The 21,434-nt window shown below is 51.8% G+C and overlaps 1 protein-coding gene across 2 annotated transcripts in view; it reads left to right on the forward strand.

The window, feature by feature from the left end:
• Nucleotides 1-6: 6 nt before the first annotated feature.
• HCN3 (hyperpolarization activated cyclic nucleotide gated potassium channel 3) overlaps nt 7-21,434 on the forward strand; it is a 45,482-nt gene continuing 24,054 nt past the window's right edge. The window contains exon 1 of one of the 2 annotated variants that reach the window (XM_075608131.1): nt 7-446. In XM_075608131.1, coding sequence (XP_075464246.1) covers nt 301-446 — 146 coding nt within the window. In that variant the 5' untranslated portion in view covers nt 7-300. The remainder of the gene's footprint in view (nt 447-21,434) is intronic. The other variant, XM_075608130.1, reaches the window with a different exon arrangement.

Consider the following 21,434-nt stretch of genomic DNA (forward strand, 5'->3'; position numbering starts at 1 on the left):
GGCACCCCGGTTCTGTCCCCCGGTGCCCCCAGTTTTTCCCCTGGTTTTGTCCCTGGTGCCCCCGGTTCTGTCCCCGGTTCTTCCCCCGGTTCTATCCCCGGTTCTGTCCCTGGTGCCCCCGGATCTTTCCCCGGTTCTTCCCCCGGTGCTCCTGGTTTTGCCCCTGTTTCTGCTCCCGGTTCTGCCCCTGGTTCTGTCCCCGGTTCTTCCCCCGGTGCTCCTGGTTCTGCTCCCGGTTCTGCCCCATGTTCTGTCCCCTGTGCTCTCGGTTCTGCCCCCGGTTCTGCCCCCGGCTCCTTCATGCAGAGACAGTTCGGGGTTCTGCTCCAGCCCGCGGTTAATAAGTTCTCCCTGCGGATGTTCGGGAGTCACAAGGCGGTTGAGATGGAGCAGCAGAGAGTCCAATCCGCCGGGTTCTGGATCATCCACCCGTACAGTGACTTCAGGTGAGTGGGGGGGGGGGGGGGGGGGGGGGGGGGGGGGATACAAGGGGGACATACCAGGAGAGAGGGGACACACAGTGGGGACACCAGGGGAGATTGGACACCAGGGGAGAGGGGACACATGGGGGCACCAGGGGAGAGGGGGCACCAGGGGAGAGGGGACACACAGTGGGGACACCAGGGGAGAGGGGGCACCAGGGAGAGGGGGACACATGGGGACACCAGGGGAGAGGGGGGCACCAGGGGAGAGGGGACACATGGGGACACCAGGGGAGAGGGGAAACACAGTGGTGACACCAGGGGAGAGGGGACACACGGGGGACACCAGGGGAGAGGAACACAAAAGGGACACACCAGGGGAGAGGGGACACATGGGGACACACACCAGGGAGAGGGGACACACAGTGGGGACACCAGGGGAGAGGGGGACACATGGTGGGGACACCAGGGGGAGAGGGGACACATGGGGACACACACCAGGGGAGAGGGGAAACGGGGGGGGGGGGGCACTAGGACACACACATCATATTGCGGTCCTATATAACATATACAGTATCTGGAACACATTACACAATACTGCTGGGATATAATAACATGGAGAATCCCCATAGGTGTGTGTGGAGGGGAGGGAGGGGGGGTCACATCTGGACACTTCTACACATCATGAGAAGATGGATAATTAATTCCATGCAAATTCTTTCTAAACTGGCAGAGGGGCGCCCGGCCCCAAATACAAAGAGAGTAATGCAAAGAATACACCAGGGCTGAGCCTCAAGTCTCTCAGTGCCAGGGCTCGGCCTCACCTCTGTGCCAGGGCTGAGCCTCAACTCTCTCAGTGCCAGGGCTGGGTCTCATCTCTGTGCCAGGGCTGGGCCTCAACTCTCTCAGTGCCAGGGCTGGGTCTCACCTCTGTGCCAGGGCTCGGCCTCACCTCTGTGCCAGGGCTCGGCCTCACCTCTGTGCCCGGGCTGGGCCTCAACTCTCTCAGTGCCAGGGCTGGGTCTCATCTCTGTGCCAGGGCTGGGCCTCAACTCTCTCAGTGCCAGGGCTGGGTCTCACCTCTGTGCCAGGGCTCGGCCTCACCTCTGTGCCAGGGCTCGGCCTCACCTCTGTGCCAGGGCTGGGCCTCAACTCTGTGCCAGGGCTGGGCCTCAAGTCTGTGCCCGGGCAGGGCCTCACCTCTGTGCCAGGGCTGAGCCTCACCTCTGTGCCAGGGCTCGGCCTCACCTCTGTGCCAGGGCTCGGCCTCACCTCTGTGCCAGGGCTCAGCCTCAAGTCTGTGCCCGGGCTGGGCCTCACCTCTGTGCCAGGGCTGAGCCTCACCTCTGTGCCAGGGCTGAGCCTCACCTCTGTGCCAGGGCTGAGCCTCACCTCTGTGCCAGGGCTGAGCCTCACCTCTGTGCCAGGGCTGAGCCTCACCTCTGTGCCCGGGCTGGGCCTCACCTCTATGCCAGGGCTGAGCCTCACCTCTGTGCCAGGGCTGGGCCTCACCTCTGTGCCAGGGCTGGGCCTCACCTCTGTGCCAGGGCTGAGCCTCACCTCTGTGCCAGGGCTGAGCCTCACCTCTGTGCCAGGGCTGGGCCTCACCTCTGTGCCAGGGCTGAGCCTCACCTCTGTGCCAGGGCTCGGCCTCACCTCTGTGCCAGGGCTGGGCCTCACCTCTGTGCCAGGGCTGGGCCTCACATCTGTGCCAGGGCTGGGCCTCACCTCTGTGCCAGGGCTGGGCCTCACCTCTGTGCCAGGGCTCGGCCTCACCTCTGTGCCAGGGCTGGGCCTCACCTCTGTGCCAGGGCTGGGCCTCACCTCTGTGCCAGGGCTGGGTCTCACCTCTGTGCCAGGGCTGGGCCTCACCTCTGTGCCAGGGCTGGACCTCAACTCTGTGCCAGGGCTGGGCCTCACCTCTGTGCCAGGGCTGAGCCTCAACTCTCTCAGTGCCAGGGCTGGGCCTCACCTCTGTGCCAGGGCTGGGCCTCACCTCAGTGCCAGGGCTGGGCCTCACCTCTGTGCCAGGGCTGGGCCTCACCTCAGTGCCAGGGCTGAGCCTCACCTCTGTGCCAGGGCTGGGCCTCAAGTCTGTGCCAGGGCTGGGCCTCACCTCTGTGCCAGGGCTGGGCCTCACCTCTGTGCCAGGGCTGGGCCTCACCTCTGTGCCAGGGCTGGGCCTCAAGTCTGTGCCAATGCTGGGCCTTACCTCAGTGCCAGGGCTGAGCCTCACCTCTGTGCCAGGGCTGGGCCTCACCTCTGTGCCAGGGCTGGGCCTCACCTCTGTGCCAGGGCTGGGCCTCAAGTCTGTGCCAGGGCTGGGCCTTACCTCAGTGCCAGGGCTGAGCCTCACCTCAGTGCCAGGGCTGAGCCTCAACTCTCTCAGTGCCAGGGCTGGGCCTCAACTCTGTGCCAGGGCTGAGCCTCAACTCTCTCAGTGCCAGGGCTGGGCCTCAGCTCTCTCAGTGTATTGGGCTGTAATCCTACCGGCTCTATATACACAGACACACACATATATATATATATATATATATATATATATATATATATATATCATCCCTCACCCCCACCCTCATATTTATATATGAATACAAATAAATGTGAGGGTGAGGGATATGATAGAGATGGATATCTACAGTATAATATGAGGGTGAGGGATGATACTGCTGCTGCTGCTGCTGTCTATGGTGCTGAACCAGTTGTGTTTGTGGAAGAGAGAAGGGAAATATACAGGTTAAATACAACACACAGAGCAGACAGGGGAAGGGTACTCGTTACATACACCACACAGAGCAGACGGGAAGGGTACTCGTTACATACACCACACAGAGCAGACGGGAAGGGTACATGTTACATACACCACACAGAGCAGACAGGGGAAGGGTACTCGTTACATACACCACACAGAGCAGACGGGAAGGGTACATGTTACATATAACACACAGAGCAGACAGGGGAAGGGTACATGTTACATACACTACACAGAGCAGACGGGAAGGGTACATGTTACATACAACACACAGAGCAGACAGGGGAAGGGTACATGTTACATACAACACACAGAGCAGACAGGGGAAGGGTACATGTTACATACACTACACAGAGCAGACGGGAAGGGTACATGTTACATATAACACACAGAGCAGACAGGGGAAGGTTACATGTTACATACAACACACAGAGCAGACAGGTGAAGGGTACATGTTACATACAACACAGAGCAGTTATGGGAAGGTTACATGTTACATATACCACACAGAGCAGACATGGTGGAAGGCTGGTAATATATAACATACAACACACAGAGCAGACAGGGGAAGGGTACATGTTACATACAACACACAGAGCAGTTATGGGAAGGTTACATGTTACATACACCACACAGAGCAGACCTGGTGGAAGGCTGTTTATATATAACATACAACACAGCACACATAGAAAAAGAATACCTTGCTGTAAGACACACAGAGCAGAGGGAGAATGGCTAATAATGCAGAGGGGGGGGGGGGGGGGGGGTAGGGTACCTATTTACTGCACATTACAGGAGAATGGATACCTAGTAACTGCACATCCCATGCTTGTCTCTGAGGGTCTTCACGAGCAGACCCTGACTGGGGAAGGTTGTATGATAGATTGATAATAATTCATAAATTGGTCCTAGATGCAGCAAAGCCCCCCTCCCATAACCTGCCTACCTTACTCCTCACAAACGTCACCCTAAAATTAGCCCGCTCTAATAAGTGACCCTGTCCAGCACGCGAGTCCTTAAAAGCTGCCCTCAGTGTGTCTGATGGAGGACAGCGAGGTGCCCTTGGTCTCAGGATAACAAGATCCGAAGGTCAAATTGTATCTGGGCTGATTGGAGCAGCTGGAGGAGAATGGTTCTGAGCAATGCACTGTAAGGCCTTACAGCAGTGAAAGGGTTACAACATGTGCAGCACTCCCTGGCCAGGTATTAGGGCAGTATCTTTTCTAAATGCACCCCAAAATAAACGCAATTAGGCACGCCTGGGTCACCAGACAACATGACAGCATGAACCCCAGCTTCTGTAGAGATGCAAAACAGGTCCGTTCTGATATAAGGGATAGACTGTATTATATACAATAGTTATTGTGTATCTCCCTTTCCAAGCGGAAGCTGAGTAATAGGTTATTCAGGGTGCCTTGCATCAGTCTTCAGAAACTTCCCGGGGCTTTTTTATGGGCAGAAGGACTTTGATTTTATTAGCTGATTATATGCACTGGGAAATCATGAAAAATACATGCAGAGATCAGAGAGCCTCAGCAAACAGAATACTGCACACAGGGCCTCTAACATCACTTGTGTGTGTTTCTTACAGGATATATTACAGGATATATTACAGGATATATTACAGGATATATTAGGTAGGGAATCATTCCTCTGCATTCATTATTTATAATATAGATACATAAATGTCTGTTGCGTCTTTAAAGCAGCTAATTCCTTCCACACATCACACAGGCTTGTACACAGACAGCACCATGTAAGTTCTGAATCATTAGGGAGCTGTGATTTGTAAGCACCCAGGACTGGGTACCACGTTATTACCACGTATTTGATGTGTTTTTGGACAGTCCCCGCCCATCACCAAATCCGTGTTATGTGTCCAACAATGCCCGCCCATCACCAGATCCGTGTCATGTGTCCAACAATCCCCGCCCATCACCAGATCCTTGTCAGGTGTTCAACAATCCCTGCCCGTCACCAGATCCATGTCATGTGTCCAACAATCTCCGCCCATCACCAGATCCGTGTCATGTGTCCAACAATCCCCACCCATCACCAGATCCGTGTCATGTGTCCAGCAATCTCCGCCCATCACCAGATCCATGTCATGTGTCCAACAATCCCCGTCCATCACCAGATCCGTGTCATGTGTCCAACAATCCCCATCACCAGATCCGTGTCATGTGTCCAACAATCCCCGCCCATCACCAGATCCATGTCATGTGTCCAACAATCCAGCCCATCACCAGATCCGTGTCATGTGTCCAACAATCCCCACCCATTACCAGATCTGTGTCATGTGTCCAACAATCCCTGCCCATCTTCAGATCTGTGTCATGTATCCAACAATACCCCCATCACTAGTTCCATGTCATGTGTCCAACAATCCAGCCCATCACCAGATCCGTGTCATGTGTCCAACAATCCAGCCCATCACCAGATCCGTGTCATGTGTCCAACAATCCCTCCATCACCAGATCCGTGTCACGTGTCCAACAATCCCCGCCCATCAGCAGATCTGTGTCATGTGTCCAACAATCCCTCCATCACCAGACCGTGTCACGTGTCCAACAATCCCTGCCCATCAACAGATCCGTGTTCCTGTGTCCAACAATCCCCTCCATTATCAGATCCATGTTACGTATCCAATAATCCCCGCCCATCACCAGATCCGTGTTACGTGTCCAAAAATACCCGCCCATCACCAGATACATGTCATGTGTCCAACAATCCCCGCCCGTCACCAGATCCGTGTTACGTGTCCAACAAACCCCGCCCATCACAAGATCCATGTCGTGTCCAACAATCCCCGCTCATCACCAGATCCGTGTCATGTGTCCAACAATCCCTGCCCATCACTAGATCCGTGTCACGTGTCCAACAATCCCCGGCCATCACCAGATCCATGTCATGTGTCCAACAATCCCCGCTCATCACCAGATCCGTGTCATGTGTCCAACAATCCCCGCCCATCACAGGATCATGTCATGTGTCCAACAGTCCCTGCCCATCATCCGATCCATGTCATGTGTCCAACAATCCCCGCTCATCACCAGATCATGTCATGTGTCCAACAATCCCCGCCCATCACCCTATCTGTGTCATGTGTCTAACAATCCCCGCCCATCATCAGATCCGTGTTACATGTCCAACAATCCCCGCCCATCACCAGATCCATGTCATGTGTCCAACAATCCAGCCCATCACCAGATCCGTGTCATGTGTCCAACAATCCCCACCCATTACCAGATCTGTGTCATGTGTCCAACAATCCCTGCCCATCTTCAGATCTGTGTCATGTATCCAACAATACCCCCATCACTAGTTCCATGTCATGTGTCCAACAATCCAGCCCATCACCAGATCCGTGTCATGTGTCCAACAATCCCTCCATCACCAGATCCGTGTCACGTGTCCAACAATCCCCGCCCATCAGCAGATCTGTGTCATGTGTCCAACAATCCCTCCATCACCAGACCGTGTCACGTGTCCAACAATTCCTGCCCATCAACAGATCCGTGTTCCTGTGTCCAACAATCCCCTCCATTATCAGATCCATGTTACGTATCCAATAATCCCCGCCCATCACCAGATCCGTGTTACGTGTCCAAAAATACCCGCCCATCACCAGATACATGTCATGTGTCCAACAATCCCCGCCCGTCACCAGATCCGTGTTACGTGTCCAACAAACCCCGCCCATCACAAGATCCGTGTCGTGTCCAACAATCCCCGCTCATCACCAGATCCGTGTCATGTGTCCAACAATCCCTGCCCATCACTAGATCCGTGTCACGTGTCCAACAATCCCCGGCCATCACCAGATCCATGTCATGTGTCCAACAATCCCCGCTCATCACCAGATCCGTGTCATGTGTCCAACAATCCCCGCCCATCACAGGATCATGTCATGTGTCCAACAATCCCTGCCCATCATCCGATCCATGTCATGTGTCCAACAATCCCCGCCCATCACCCTATCTGTGTCATGTGTCTAACAATCCCCGCCCATCATCAGATCCGTGTTACATGTCCAACAATCCCCGCCCATCACCAGATCCATGTCATGTGTCCAACAATCCAGCCCATCACCAGATCCGTGTCATGTGTCCAACAATCCCCACCCATTACCAGATCTGTGTCATGTGTCCAACAATCCCTGCCCATCTTCAGATCTGTGTCATGTATCCAACAATACCCCCATCACTAGTTCCATGTCATGTGTCCAACAATCCAGCCCATCACCAGATCCGTGTCATGTGTCCAACAATCCCTCCATCACCAGATCCGTGTCACGTGTCCAACAATCCCCGCCCATCAGCAGATCTGTGTCATGTGTCCAACAATCCCTCCATCACCAGACCGTGTCACGTGTCCAACAATCCCTGCCCATCAACAGATCCGTGTTCCTGTGTCCAACAATCCCCTCCATTATCAGATCCATGTTACGTATCCAATAATCCCCGCCCATCACCAGATCCGTGTTACGTGTCCAAAAATACCCGCCCATCACCAGATACATGTCATGTGTCCAACAATCCCCGCCCGTCACCAGATCCGTGTTACGTGTCCAACAAACCCCGCCCATCACAAGATCCGTGTCGTGTCCAACAATCCCCGCTCATCACCAGATCCGTGTCATGTGTCCAACAATCCCTGCCCATCACTAGATCCGTGTCACGTGTCCAACAATCCCCGGCCATCACCAGATCCGTGTCATGTGTCCAACAATCCCCGCTCATCACCAGATCCGTGTCATGTGTCCAACAATCCCCGCCCATCACCAGATCATGTCATGTGTCCAACAATCCTTGCCCATCATCCGATCCATGTCATGTGTCCAACAATCCCCGCCCATCACCCTATCTGTGTCATGTGTCTAACAATCCCCGCCCATCATCAGATCCGTGTTACATGTCCAACAATCCCCGCCCATCACCAGATCTGTGTCATGTGTCCAACAATCCCCCCATCACCAGATCCGTGTCATGTGTCCAACAATCCCCGCCCATCACCAGATCCGTGTTATGTGTCCAACAAACCCCGCCAATCACAAGATCCGTGTCGTGTCCAACAATCCCCGCTCATCACCAGATCCGTGTCATGTGTCCAACAATCCCCGCTCATCACCAGATCCTTGTCAGGTGTCCAACAATCCCCGGCCATCACCAGATCTGTGTCATGTGTCCAACAATCCCCGCCCATCACCATATCCGTGCCATGTGTCCAACAATCCCCGCCCATCACCAGATCCGTGTCATGTGTCCAACAATCCCCGCCCATCACCAGATCCGTGTCATGTGTCCAACAATCCCCGGCCATCACCAGATCCATGTCATGTGTCCAACAATCCCCGCCCATCACCAGATCCATGTCATGTGTCCAACAATCCCCGCCCATCACCAGATCCATGTCATGTGTCCAACAATCCCCGCCCATCACCAGATCCTTGTCAGGTGTCCAACAATCCCCGCCCATCACCAGATCCTTGTCAGGTGTCCAACAATCCCCCTATCACTAGATCCATGTCTGTCCAACAATCCCCCTATCACTAGATCCGTGTCTGTCCAACAAATCCAGCACATCAAAAATCTGCCTCCTTTGGTCTCTGGTGCCATTTGTGTGTGTATGTGCATGTCCGTGTGTGCATGTGAGCATGCATGTGTGTGTGCATGTGAGCATGCATGTGTGTGCGTTTGTATATTGAGGTAGGGTTGTGTGATCTAGATCTGTTAATGACATGTATACGTGTGATGTTGTGTAACTGAAAGGCGAGGGTCTCACAGACCGAAGAAGTGTGTGTGGGGGGAGGTGTGTGATGAATTCACAGGGTCATTATCCTGCTATATTTATAATTACAGAGATTGGCGTGAGGGGGAAGGGGGGGGATAGTGATAATGGTTCTGGACCCCCATAAGTCAGTTAGAATTAGGGGTAGAAATCTCTGCACACTCCTTGTACAAGCACAGGACACTCCTCCCGTAAGGCCCTTCGAGCATTGCATTCATATAACAGTGACATACAAGGTGCACCTCCCCCTCTCCTGGTGACCACATTCACACATCCCCATGCCGCTGCCTCTGCGGTGGGAGGAATAATTACGCACAGATGCTGCAGGAGTTACCAGGTCAACATAAGATGATCCCACATGTAGTTTGTGTGACAGTCAAACAGTTCATGTTTCCGCGCTGGTTCTGTGTGTTTGTATTGCTGAGTATTTCCTGTGTGTGGGCCGCTCTCTTCCCAGGAAGCCAGACAAAGCAGTGCCATGAGATAGGGATATGTGTGGGATGGGAGAATGAGGAGGGGAATGCATCGGGTCCACGTACTTCCCACACCTCCTGGGAGTTACACACATGCTTCTGGTCTGCCAGGGTCAATGTGACCTTCCCGGGCTATGTGGAGAGTTGGATGTGGCCAGGGTTACCCCCGGGCTCCTGTTGAGTGACTTATCTCCTCCTGTAAGTCGTCCTCCTCCTTTCCTTGGGGCCTCTTTAGAATAAAGACAGCAGACGGTGCTGAAAAGCAGAGATAGCCCAGTCACCGCGCCACACTGTCACACTGCCAACCCGTCACACCGCCACACCGTCGCACTGCCACAAAGTCACACCGCCACACAGTCACACCGCCACAAAGTCACACTGCCACACAGTCACCCCGCCAGAGTCACACTGCTACCCCGTCACACAGTCACACCGCCACCTCGTCAAACCGCCACACAGTCACACCGCCACACAGTCACACTGCCACAGTCACCCTGCCACAGAGAAACAGAGTCACAGACTACCTCCACCTTATTCCCCCTGCCTCGCCCTTATTCCCCCTACCTCGCCCTTATTCGCCCATATTCCTTCTCTGCCTCCCCCTTATTCCTCCTGCCTCCCTGCCTCCCCCTTATTCCCTCTGTCTCTCTGCCTCCCCCGTATTCCCTCTGTCTCTCTGCCTCTCCCTTATTCCCCCTGCCTCCCCCTTATTCCCTCTGTCTCTCTGCCTCCCCCTTATTCCCCCCGACTCTCTGCCTCCTCCTTATTCCCCCTGTCTCTCTGCCTCACCCTTATTCCCCCTGCCTCCCCCTTACTCCCCCTGCCTTTCTGCCTCCCCCTTACTCCCCCTGCCTCCTCCTTATTCCCCCTGCCTCCCCATTATTCCCCCTGCCTCTCTGCCTCCCCCTTATTCCCCCTGCCTCTCTGCCTCCCCCTTATTCCCCCTGCCTCTCTGCCTCCCCCTTATTCCACCTGCCTCCTCTTATTCCCCGTCTCCCCTTATTCCCCCTACCTCTCTGCCTCCCCCTTATTCCTCCTGCCTTTCTGCCTCCCCCTTACTCCCCCTGCCTCCTCCTTATTCCCCCTGCCTCTCTGCCTCCCCCTTATTCCCCCTGCCTTTCTGCCTCCCCATTACTCCCTCTGCCTCCCCATTATTCCCCCTGCCTCTCTGCCTCCCCCTTATTCCCCCTGCCTCTCTGCCTCCCCTTATTCCCTCTGCCTCCCCTTATTCCCCCTGCCTCTCTGTCTCCCCCTTACTCACTCTGCCTTTTCCTCCCCCTTACTCCCCCTGCCTCTCTGCCTCCCCCTTATTCCCTCTCCCTCTCTGCCTCCCCCTTTTTCCCCATGTCTCTCTGCCTCCCCCTTATTCTTCCTGCCTCCCCCTTATTCTCCTTGCCTCTCTGCCTCCCCCATACTCCCCCTGCCTCTCTGCCTCCCCCTGCCTCTCCCTTATTCCCTCTCTGCCTCCCCCATCTCTCTGCCTCCCCCTGACTCTCTTTCCCCCCTCGGCCTCTCTTTTCTCCCCCTGCCTCTCTGCACAATGTTTTGTTTCCCGGTCTCTGTACACACCCTGTTCCCGTCTGTCCCCTGATTTCTCTCAGAGGAGCTTGTTTTCATGCTCAGGCAGCTGAGCAGATGAGCCTGTAACCACGTCACACGTCCCCGCTTTCCCCAGGTCTGTAGCAGCCAACAGAGAGAATGTCTCCGGTGCCTTTATTTTTGTGAGGTGACCTCCTGTGTCTCTGCTGCTATACACAGATGGGATGGTTTTTCTACACACTGCGGCATTTCTCGTTTCAAATGTAGGCGCGTCTGAAATCCAAAAGTTTTCCATTTGACATAATCTATTGTTCTCCTCCCAGAGAAACAAGCTAACGGGAGAAAAAAACGGGCATCTTGAGACACAGGCATGGGGTTCTCTCCCCCCTGAGACACAAGCATGGGGTTCTCTCCCCCCTGAGACACAAGCATGGGATTCTCTCCTGAGACACAAGCCTGGGGTTCTCCCCTCTGAGACACGGGCATGGGGTCTCCCCTCTGAGACACGGGCATGGGGTTCTCTCCCAGGACACGGGCATGGTGTACACTCCTGAGACACAGGCATGGGGTTCTCGCCCGGGATACGGGCATGTGGTTCTCTCCCGAGACACGGGCATGGGGTTCTCCCCCCTGAGACACGGGCATGGGGTTCTCTCCCAGGACACAGGCATGGTGTACACTCCTGAGACACAGGCATGGGGTTCTCTCCCGGGATACAGGCATGGGGTTCTCTCCCGAGACACGGGCATGGGGTTCTCTCCCGAGACACAGGCATTGGGTTCTCTCTCGGGATACGGGCATGGGGTTCTCTCCTGGGATACTGGCATGTGGTTCTCTCCCGAGACACGGGCATGGGGTTCTCTCCCAGGACACAGGCATGGTGTACACTCCTGAGACACAGGCATGGGGTTCTCTCCCGGGATACGGGCATGTGGTTCTCTCCCGAGACACGGGCATGGGGTTCTCTCCCGAGACACAGGCATGGGGTTCTCTCCCGAGACACAGGCATGGGGTTCTCTCTCGGGATACGGGCATGGGGTTCTCTCCCGGGATACGGGCATGTGGTTCTCTCCCGAGACACGGGCATGGGGTTCTCCCCCCTGAGACACGGGCATGGGGTTCTCTCCCGAGACACAGGCATGGGGTTCTCTCCCAGGACACAGGCATGGTGTACACTCCTGAGACACAGGCATGGGGTTCTCTCCCGAGACACAGGCATGGGGTTCTCTCTCGGGATACGGGCATGGGGTTCTCTCCCGGGATACGGGAATGGGGTTCTCTCCCCCCTGAGACACAAGTATGGGGTTCTCTCCTGAGACACAGGCATGGGGTTCTTCCCCGGGACACAGGCATGGTGTACACTCCTGAGACACGAGCATGGGGTTCTCTCCTGAGACATGGATATGGCGTTCTCCCCCCTGAGACACAGGCAAGGGGTTCTCCCCTGAGACACAGGCATGGGGTTCTCTCCTGAGACACGGGCATGGTGTACACTCCTGAGACTCGGGCATGAGGTTATCTCCAGAGACACAGGCATGTGGTTCTCCCCTGAGACAGGGGCATGGGGTTCTCCCCTGAGACACGAGCATGGAGTTCTCTCCCAAGACACAGGCATGGGGTTCTCTCCGAGACACGGGGATGGGGTTCTCCCCTGAGACACGGGCATGGGGTTCTCCCCTGAGACACGACCATTGGATTCTCTCCCAAGACACAGGCATGGGGTTCTCTCCCGAGACACGGGCATGGTGTACACTCCTGAGACTCGGGCATGAGGTTATCTCCAGAGACACAGGCATGGGGTTCTCCCCTGAGACAGGGGCATGGAGTTCTCTCCCAAGACACAGGCATGGGGTTCTCTCCGAGACATGGGGATGGGGTTCTCTCCCTGAGACACGGGCATGGTGTTCTCCCCTGGGACACGGGCATGGGGTTCTCTCCTGAGGCATGGGTATGGGATTCTCCCCTGAGACAGGGGCATGGGGTTCTCTCCCTGAGACAGGGGTATGGGGTTCTCTCCCAGGACTCTGGCATGGGGTTCTCTCCCAAGAAACAGGCATGGGGTTCTCTCCCGATACACGGGCATGGGGTTCTCCCCTGAGACACGGGCATGGGGTTCTCCTTTGAGACACGGACATGGGGTTCTCTCCCGAAACACGGACATGTGGTTCTCTCCCGAAACACGGACATGGGGTTCTCTCCCGAGACATGGGCATGGGGTTCTCTCCCGGGACACGGGCATGGGATTCTCTCCTGAGACACGGGCATGAGGTTTTCTCCCGAGACATGAACATGGGTGTCTGTGAAGATCCATGATTTGCACCCCCCCTGGTGCGCTACCAGCCTACCCAGACCCGCGATCGGGTGTCCTGCTTCGTTTGCCTCCTGCAACACATCTCGCGGGCTGGCGAAAACCAGCGTTTCATCTAGGGGCACGCGCGGATCAAACTCGGCACTAAATGCCATCCCTGCTGATCCCCCTCCAGACTACGCTCGTGCGGTGATGTCACTGTCGCGCAGCGCGCACCTGCTATGTGTCGCACCTGCGCACGCAAGCTTCCTCGCTCCTCTACCTAAGTGGTACACCTGTGTTGATACGCTCCAGCCAATCACAGCCAGGCATACTCGTGAGTATGCTGCATGTTCATTGGACTGCCTTGCTTTATATGCTCAGCCTGCCCTCTGGCACATTGGCTGAGCATAATCTCTTGTTTGTGCGCTGTGTTCACTACAGTCCTAGCCTCCTGTCTGATCTTTGCCTGATCTTGTCCTGTGTTGCCTGACCTTACTTGCTTTTTGGATTCCGTACTTCTCCGCTCCTGACCCGGTTTACCAACGACGATCCGCACCTCTCTGCTCCTGACCCTGGCTAAAGTACCTGCAACGATCCAGACCTCTTCAATCCAGACCTCGGCAAGTATCACTGACCATCCTGACGTCTCCTACCCCGACCCGGCTACCTCGACCAATCTACACTCCAGACGAACCCTCGCGGCTGTGGGTTGGCGTTTGATCAAATCCCCACCTCGGCCTCGTGGTCACGCCTTGTTTGTGGTGAGCGCATCATTGCAGTGTCACGTACGGCACCCAGCTAGCACACGACAAGGGTTAATACTCACACCTGCAAGCGCTCCCAAAGGTCCGTCAAATGGGCAAAATCTCCTCTACAGGACAAGGATTAATACACAACGCGCAAGCTGCCCCACCCTTCACCTCCACAAAGGTCCCTCAATCCATCCCAATATACCACCGCCACGAATAGCACGCAAGTGAGCACGTGACAGATATGCAACCAGGGTTAATACACACGGCTACTCTAGCCAAACCCACCTTTTTCCTCCGCAAGGAACCAAGGAGTTAATATTAACCCCTTACTCAATTGCAAATCATATCTACCCACTGCCACCACCTGGGGTATGCCCATATGATAAAATGTAAAGTTAATATTTGCGAGGGCCCCAGGTCCGTTTATTATAGAAAAAACTATGCACTTTAACACACCAAGATCAGTTGTAGCCAAATGTGTCCGAACACTTTAATACTCTCCCCTGAGCGTGCAATCAGTTCATTCAGAGCCCAAAGCATCACTTATTAAATGTTTTACAATATATAAAAATACAGTGCTTAGATTACAGTAAAGGTATTACCAAAAAACATACAGTTACAATACAAGGCAGAACAGCTTCTTAAAAGAAAAGGGTAAAACAGACAGAAAATCCTATATTTTACAAAATGCTATGGATTTTCCCCAGAGAGGCGCTGGTTCAGAACAGGAGGACTCACGTGCTTTGCTTCAAGCATGCCTCTGGTGAGATCTGATTTTCAAAATCTTTGCCCAGACTTAAATACATTCTTTCCTCATGGCACTGGCATAAGCCCACCCCTTCTGGAGGATGCTTTGAAGCTGCTGTACCCAGACCATGTCTATAGTATTTATTTAGAACAGTTGACACCTTGAGTGGGCTATCCAGGATGGACCCCTCCCCAATTAAGTCCCTCTGAAGTTCAGAGCAAACCAAAGAAACAGTCCTGACCTGTTTCAAACCCAGTATTTTGTATTTTGTTAAAACAAGTGTACCTCATTAACCCCTTAAGCAGCAGAGGGATTAAAATTCCTAATTTCTCATGACTTTATCATGACAGTGGGGTTCTCTCCCGAGACACGGGCATGGGGTTCTCTCCCAAGACTCGGGCATTGGTTACTATCCTGAAACTTGGGCATGGCGTTCTCTCCCGATACTCGGGCATGGGGTTCTGCCCCCTGAGACTCAGCATGGGGTTCTGCCCCCTGGGACTCGGGCATGGGGTTCTGCCCCCTGGGACTCGGGCATGGGGTTCTGCCCCCTGAGACTCGGCATGGGGTTCTTTCCCAAAACATGGGGTTCTCTCAGTAGAACACGTTGTTGGGAGTATTCCTATAGAATATAGAGTAGAAGACATTAACTCTTCACTTCTTAATGAAAGAGAGGTTTTATTGTTATCACGGAATAATAGGCAGAAATGTGTCAGCAAACAGTGTGATCTGTAACCGGATGATCAGCGCCTGGATCTGACGCAGACAGATGGGATAGAAACAGATGCTGGGTGACAGTCACACAATGTCATACACTCTCACCAATGTGTTGCTGTTCCTTCTGTGCCACTGACGCAGTTGGCACAAGTGCCCATTTAAGGCTGGCATCTGCTTGGCATGTTAATGGACAACATCCCCTTTGCTCAGAGTATATCTGCTTGGGATCTGTCAGATCCGGTCCAGTGGGCTCCTGTCACTAGTCAATCACCAAACAGATTTAGTGACCGAATGCAGTGGCTCTGGGACTAGCTGTGGACCCGGCGGGGGGAAGGTGGAGGGGGGGTTTGGGAGTTAATGAAACAGCCAGTGTTTCTCGCCCCACCCTTTAATGACTGAAGCACTTTTGAGGTGTGTTTATCATTCTCAGGATCTGTTCTCTTTGCAGTGTCACATGAAACCTCTTCTGCATTACGTCCCTTCCTTGTGATACAGATCTGCGAGTGTGACACGTGTATCCAACTTCACACTTTCTAAAGCTGAAGGGAACAGAATATTGGAGAAATAATGAGAATGTGACACATCTGTCTGTATATTTATTTTATTTATTTATAAAATGTGTTACCAGGAAGTAATACATTGAGAGTTACCTCTCGTTTTCAAGTATGTCCTGGGCATAGAGTTAAAATGGGTCTGCATATAACAGGGGTCTGCATATAACGGGGGTCTGCATCCTGTCAAGGAAGAAGAGCCATTTTATAAAAAATGTATTTGTCCAAAATATTTAGAGAACCACAACACATGCATGAATATTACACCCACAAACACATACTGTACTATACACACTAATAGGTATATACTGTATAAGCATTAACATACAACACATGCATGAATATTACACCCCCACACACACACACATATACCGTACTATACACACTAATAATATGTATATACTATATAAGCATTAACATACAGCTCATACATGAATATTACACCCCCACACACACACATACATATAGTGTATACACGCTATAGGTATATACTGTATAAGCATTAACATACAGCACATGCATGAATATTACACCCCCACACACACATACATATACTGTACTATACACACTAATAGGTATATAATCATCCACGGCGTGTGCTGGGAGGATATCATGGCTACGCAGCTTCCAAAGGACCAACTGTATCTGCTGCATGGAGGTGGACAGATCTTCCCCTTCCTTCTGTCTGAGACTATAGTACGTGGACCACAGTTCACTCTCGTCTTCTTTGATACCGTAGACACGCATCATTAGGTCCACGATCCTCTGGGCTGAGATGTCGTGTCCTGATCCCGATGCATGCTTACCATAGTAAGGCTGGCGGTCGGAGGCTCTCCATTATTCGTTGCCACTTCACCGCCTCGGTGCAGGACCATTCACCCAGTACCTTAAGAGTGTGTTCCTTCCATGAATCGATCCCTTCTTCTCCCTCTGGGATGGGCATTATCCCGGAGAACGTCTTGAGCTTCCTATAATTCTGGGATTGGGAGGACAGGGTTAGAGCTTCTACCAATTGGGGTAGAGTTACTCCCAGGTTGGAAGTTCCCAGAGACAGGTGACTGTAATAGACTGGGCTCTGACTAGGAACTTGCACGGGGCTACTCATGTACCCGCTAGCAGTAGGTGTCTCTCGTATAATGTTGGAGGTGAATGTTACCCTGGGTATGGGTAAGTTGGCCGTGATGTGTGTTGCGACCAGGGCTTTAGTCCTCCATCCCCCAGGGGTGTAGGAGGAGGTGGACACTTGAGCATGATGGTGGACCTCTGAGGAGAGTCCCGAGGTGGAAGCACCATGGGAGGTGATAGTCCGGGGTATATGAGGGTGTAACCCTCGGGCAGAGCCTCTGATTAATTTAGGGCCTGTGGGGCATTTTCTATGCATATTTCTTCCCCGGTGGCCAGTAGTACAAAACTCCACCGATAAGCGGTGTCATATTTTCTACCGATGTTCTTGGCATCGCTCAGACCAGGAGATTTTCTCACTTAGTCGCAGACAGTAAACATTGACGTGAGGGCGGGGACTCCTCCCACTGCGACCACGTGATGCAGAGGTTCCCGGAGCTCTAAGGCCCAGTCGTGGACCTGTTGCTGAGAGGGCGTAAACATGGAGTTATGGTTGGTTTACTAATTTAACTGCTGATTCCGGCACCCCAGGTCTGACTCTCAGAAGCGCCTCCAAATGTAGCGCAGTTTCCCCCACCCTACGTGAGATTTAGCGGCTACTGAGTGTGTGGTGCTTTACCTGTGGCTCACAGGAGGCTTGAACCCCCGCTGGTGGGGGCCTGGGGTGTACCTTATCCGTCTGGTGACAGCGCCTCCACCAGGGACTCCATCTCTTCACCGTGCTTTCCCTGAGCTTGCTTCCATGTAGCTTCATATTTTGGAGCTCTGCAGATATCACCAGGGTCGTCACTACGATTTCCATGCCTCTTTCTCCTGGGCGTACTGACTTTCGGGGATGGAGCAGCCGCTCTGCTTCTCCATCTCTTGCTCTAGTTTCTGGACCTTCTCGTGCTCCCTCTCATATAGAGTCACCTGGCCTCTAAACTTGGCCTCGAGATGCTCTGGTAATGCTCAGGGTAGCCTTCAGTTTCTCATGCTGCTTTGCGGGGACACACTGGGTAATCAGACGTTCCTGCAGCACTTGTATTTCTTTAGCAGTCTGCAGATTTCTTCCTGCAGAGTTTGCTGCTTCTCTTCTGCATTCTGGAGGTGTGTATGCAGACCTTGCAGTTGGTTCTGCAGTAGGTGCTCTGCTTGTGTGCGTTGCTCCAATGCTTCTAACTTTTCATATTCAAATAGTTTCATCATTTTTTTCCTATCTCATTAAGCTTTTTATTCTTTTCATTGACGTGTTCAGTCAAATCCGAATTTTCTTCTTTCAGCCTCGTATTTTCTCTTTTTACAGATTGTAATATTCAGGGCCTCCTTGTCCTCCTTCCATTTACGCACTTCTCATGGCGTGAGACTTCTATCTGTAGGTTGATTGTGTGAAGCTCCTTCTGAGAGACTTTAAGATCCATACTTAGGCTGTAGGTAGCTTTTTAAGAGATGTCCAGCTCCTCGTCGAGACTGTGAAATTCCTGTTTAGAGACTTCCAGTTCTGTACGGTGATTGCTGATCTCCTGGTAGGAGGCATCCAGCTCTATGCGGAGAGTATGAAACTCATTCTGAGATATGTCCACCTCTGTCCAGATACTGTTGACCTCCTGGTGTGAGGCATTCAGTTCTATGCAGAGAGTGTGAACCTCATTCCGAGAGACTTCCACCTCTGTATGTCAATTGCGAACCTATTGCTGAAAGACTGTAATCTTTCAGTGCATCCTCATATTTCTGTTTCAAGTTAGCAATCATTTTGTCAGACTTGCTCTGCTTTTCATCCATGGTGGTAATAGTAGTGTTTGTAGTATCTAGATCCGTCCTTAGATCCTCCAATTCGGTCTTGGCCGCAGAGTAAATTGCGAGCACAGTCTTCTATAGCTCAGCGTTATTTTCTCTTTCCATTTTCAATTCTTTGCAGAGCAGATCACAGTTATGCCTGGCAGCTTGCAGTGCATCTTCAGGGCTGGTCATGGGATCGTCACTCACTGGTTCCGGCTCCGCTTCCCTGGTATGGTTGGTTGAGGGTTCCTCACTGCTGGCACTGGACAGACACTTCTTTGGGGTACACGACTTCTGTCTTGGGCCCTCTGGATATTCTGTCATCCACATGACGAATCCTCCATTTTCTCTAGGCAGCAGGGCATCTCGGACACCCTTTTTCTCAGCGGGATCTGTGGACGTGCCTGTTTCTTCCATGGTAAGTGAAGAACCGCTTTTCTTTTTCTTCTTTACTTTGGTAGGTTCTGAAACATCAGCAGTACTGTGTACACATTCTCTCATCAATGATACTGGATGTGCACTTGTTAACAAAAACTTCTGTATCTTCCTTGTGACCATAGTGCGTTGCTTGCTGCTGCAGTTCCTTGGCACGTTGAACAAAATAGTCCTCTGGCTGTTGCCTTTTTTTGGGGCCACATAGGCATCCTCCTCCTCATCAGAATAAGGCCTGAAGGGACACTGCTCCGTGTGGCTGGGCTCTTTACACCAGGAACACATTTTGTTCCCCATTCTTGCAGAGTCTGTATTTGACTTCAGCTGGGCAGCCATTTTAAAATCCCATGTTTTTTTCTTCTTCTTTTATTTCACAAGTGGTGTGGTTGACTCTGGTCATAGCATCTGTCCCTTGTGTGGGTCACCGTCTGTCACAGTCCTCCCTGTCAAAGGGTGGTGTTGGGGCTTTCTCCAGTGCAGTTGTAGCTTTCCTGCCTGGATGTGTAGTCCTTTAAATCTGGTCACTTCTGCACGTGATTCTTTGTTTTGTTGCTCAGGCTGTTTGCAGGAACTGTGTGCAGGGAAAAGCACAACAAATTTCACAGGCAGTTTCCAGGGCCCTTTGAACTTCAAGTCCACCTCGCATCCCAACTTCTGACACCATATGTAGGAGATGTGTGCAGAGATACATATAATGGAGACCGATTTGGTGCAATTATATCTTGGCTTTATTGAGCCTGTTCCTTTATCCAGGCAAAACATACAAAAACAACAAAATAGCAAACCCCTATCCCTGTGTAAGGGCTCACTTACTTCCCCAGACCCTATCTGCAGGACTGGAGGGATATTCCCATTACCAGCCTACCACCCCAAAGTCTCAGGAGGTACCGTAAGCAGATGGCCCCTCCATGTTAGTCTCTGTCAGGTCCCTGGGTCTTCTGTGTCCAGGAAATATAGGTATCTGGGTGTCTTGATCTCAGCACAGCCTTTGTGCTCATCTGCTCTCCTTCTGTCAGCCCCAATGTGAGCTAAGGAAATTTCTCTCCTGTGTCTCACACGAGGCTTTTTACAGAGCTCTCATTAGTCCAGGTGGAGACTAGTTAATTGAGTGGCTGCAATTAACTATCGCTCTGCTGGATTCTCAGAGCTCTAAGTCCATCACCATGATGGATTGCACAGTGCAGTAGATGTTAAGTCTGTTTATAGAGTCAGATTCATCACACCAACCCTGTGGTGTAGCAGCTAGAGAATTGCACTAGCATATGAAGTACCAGGGGTTCAATTCCCACATGGTGTAGGGGGTAGTGGGTGTGTGTGTATATGTGTGTGTGTCCGTTAGCAATAAAGCATTGAATGTTATTAAAAAAAAACAAAAAAAACTTAGAGATGTTTTTTAATCAGGAGCCACACTCAGACTGCGTTATAAACGGATCCATGTTGTAGCAGATCTCGCTATAACAGGGTTGAGCTGTACTAATACTAACCTTGTGGTATAATAATAATAACCTTATGATACAATAATATTATAATAATAACACGTATAACCTTATGATTATAATAATATTAATAATAATACTAATAATAACCTTGTGATTTAACAATAATACTAATAATATTCCTTGTGGCATAATAATACTAATAATAACCTTGTATAATAATAATAATACTGATGATAATAATAATAACCTTGTGAAATAATAATAATAATAATAATAATAATACGAATAATAACCTTGTTGTATAATAATAATAATAATAATAATGATACTAATAATAACCTTGTTTTTTAACTTGTTTATTAATGACCTTGAGGTTGGCATCGAGAGCAGTCTCCATCTTTGCTGATGATACTAAATTGTGTAATGTAGTAGAATCAGAGTAGGATGTAATTTCTCTCCAGAAGGACTTGGAAAGACTGGAAACTTGGGCAGGTAAATGGCAGATGAGGTTTAATACAGATAAATGTAAGGTTATGCATTTGGAAACAAAAATAAACAGGCCATTTACAAATTAAATGGGGATAAATTAGGAGAATCATTGATGGAGAAGGATTTAGGAGTGCATGTAGACAGCAGGCTTAGCAATAGT

This window comes from Ascaphus truei, chromosome 7 (genome assembly GCF_040206685.1).
Source record: "Ascaphus truei isolate aAscTru1 chromosome 7, aAscTru1.hap1, whole genome shotgun sequence".
Classification (NCBI taxonomy): Eukaryota; Metazoa; Chordata; class Amphibia; order Anura; family Ascaphidae; genus Ascaphus; species Ascaphus truei.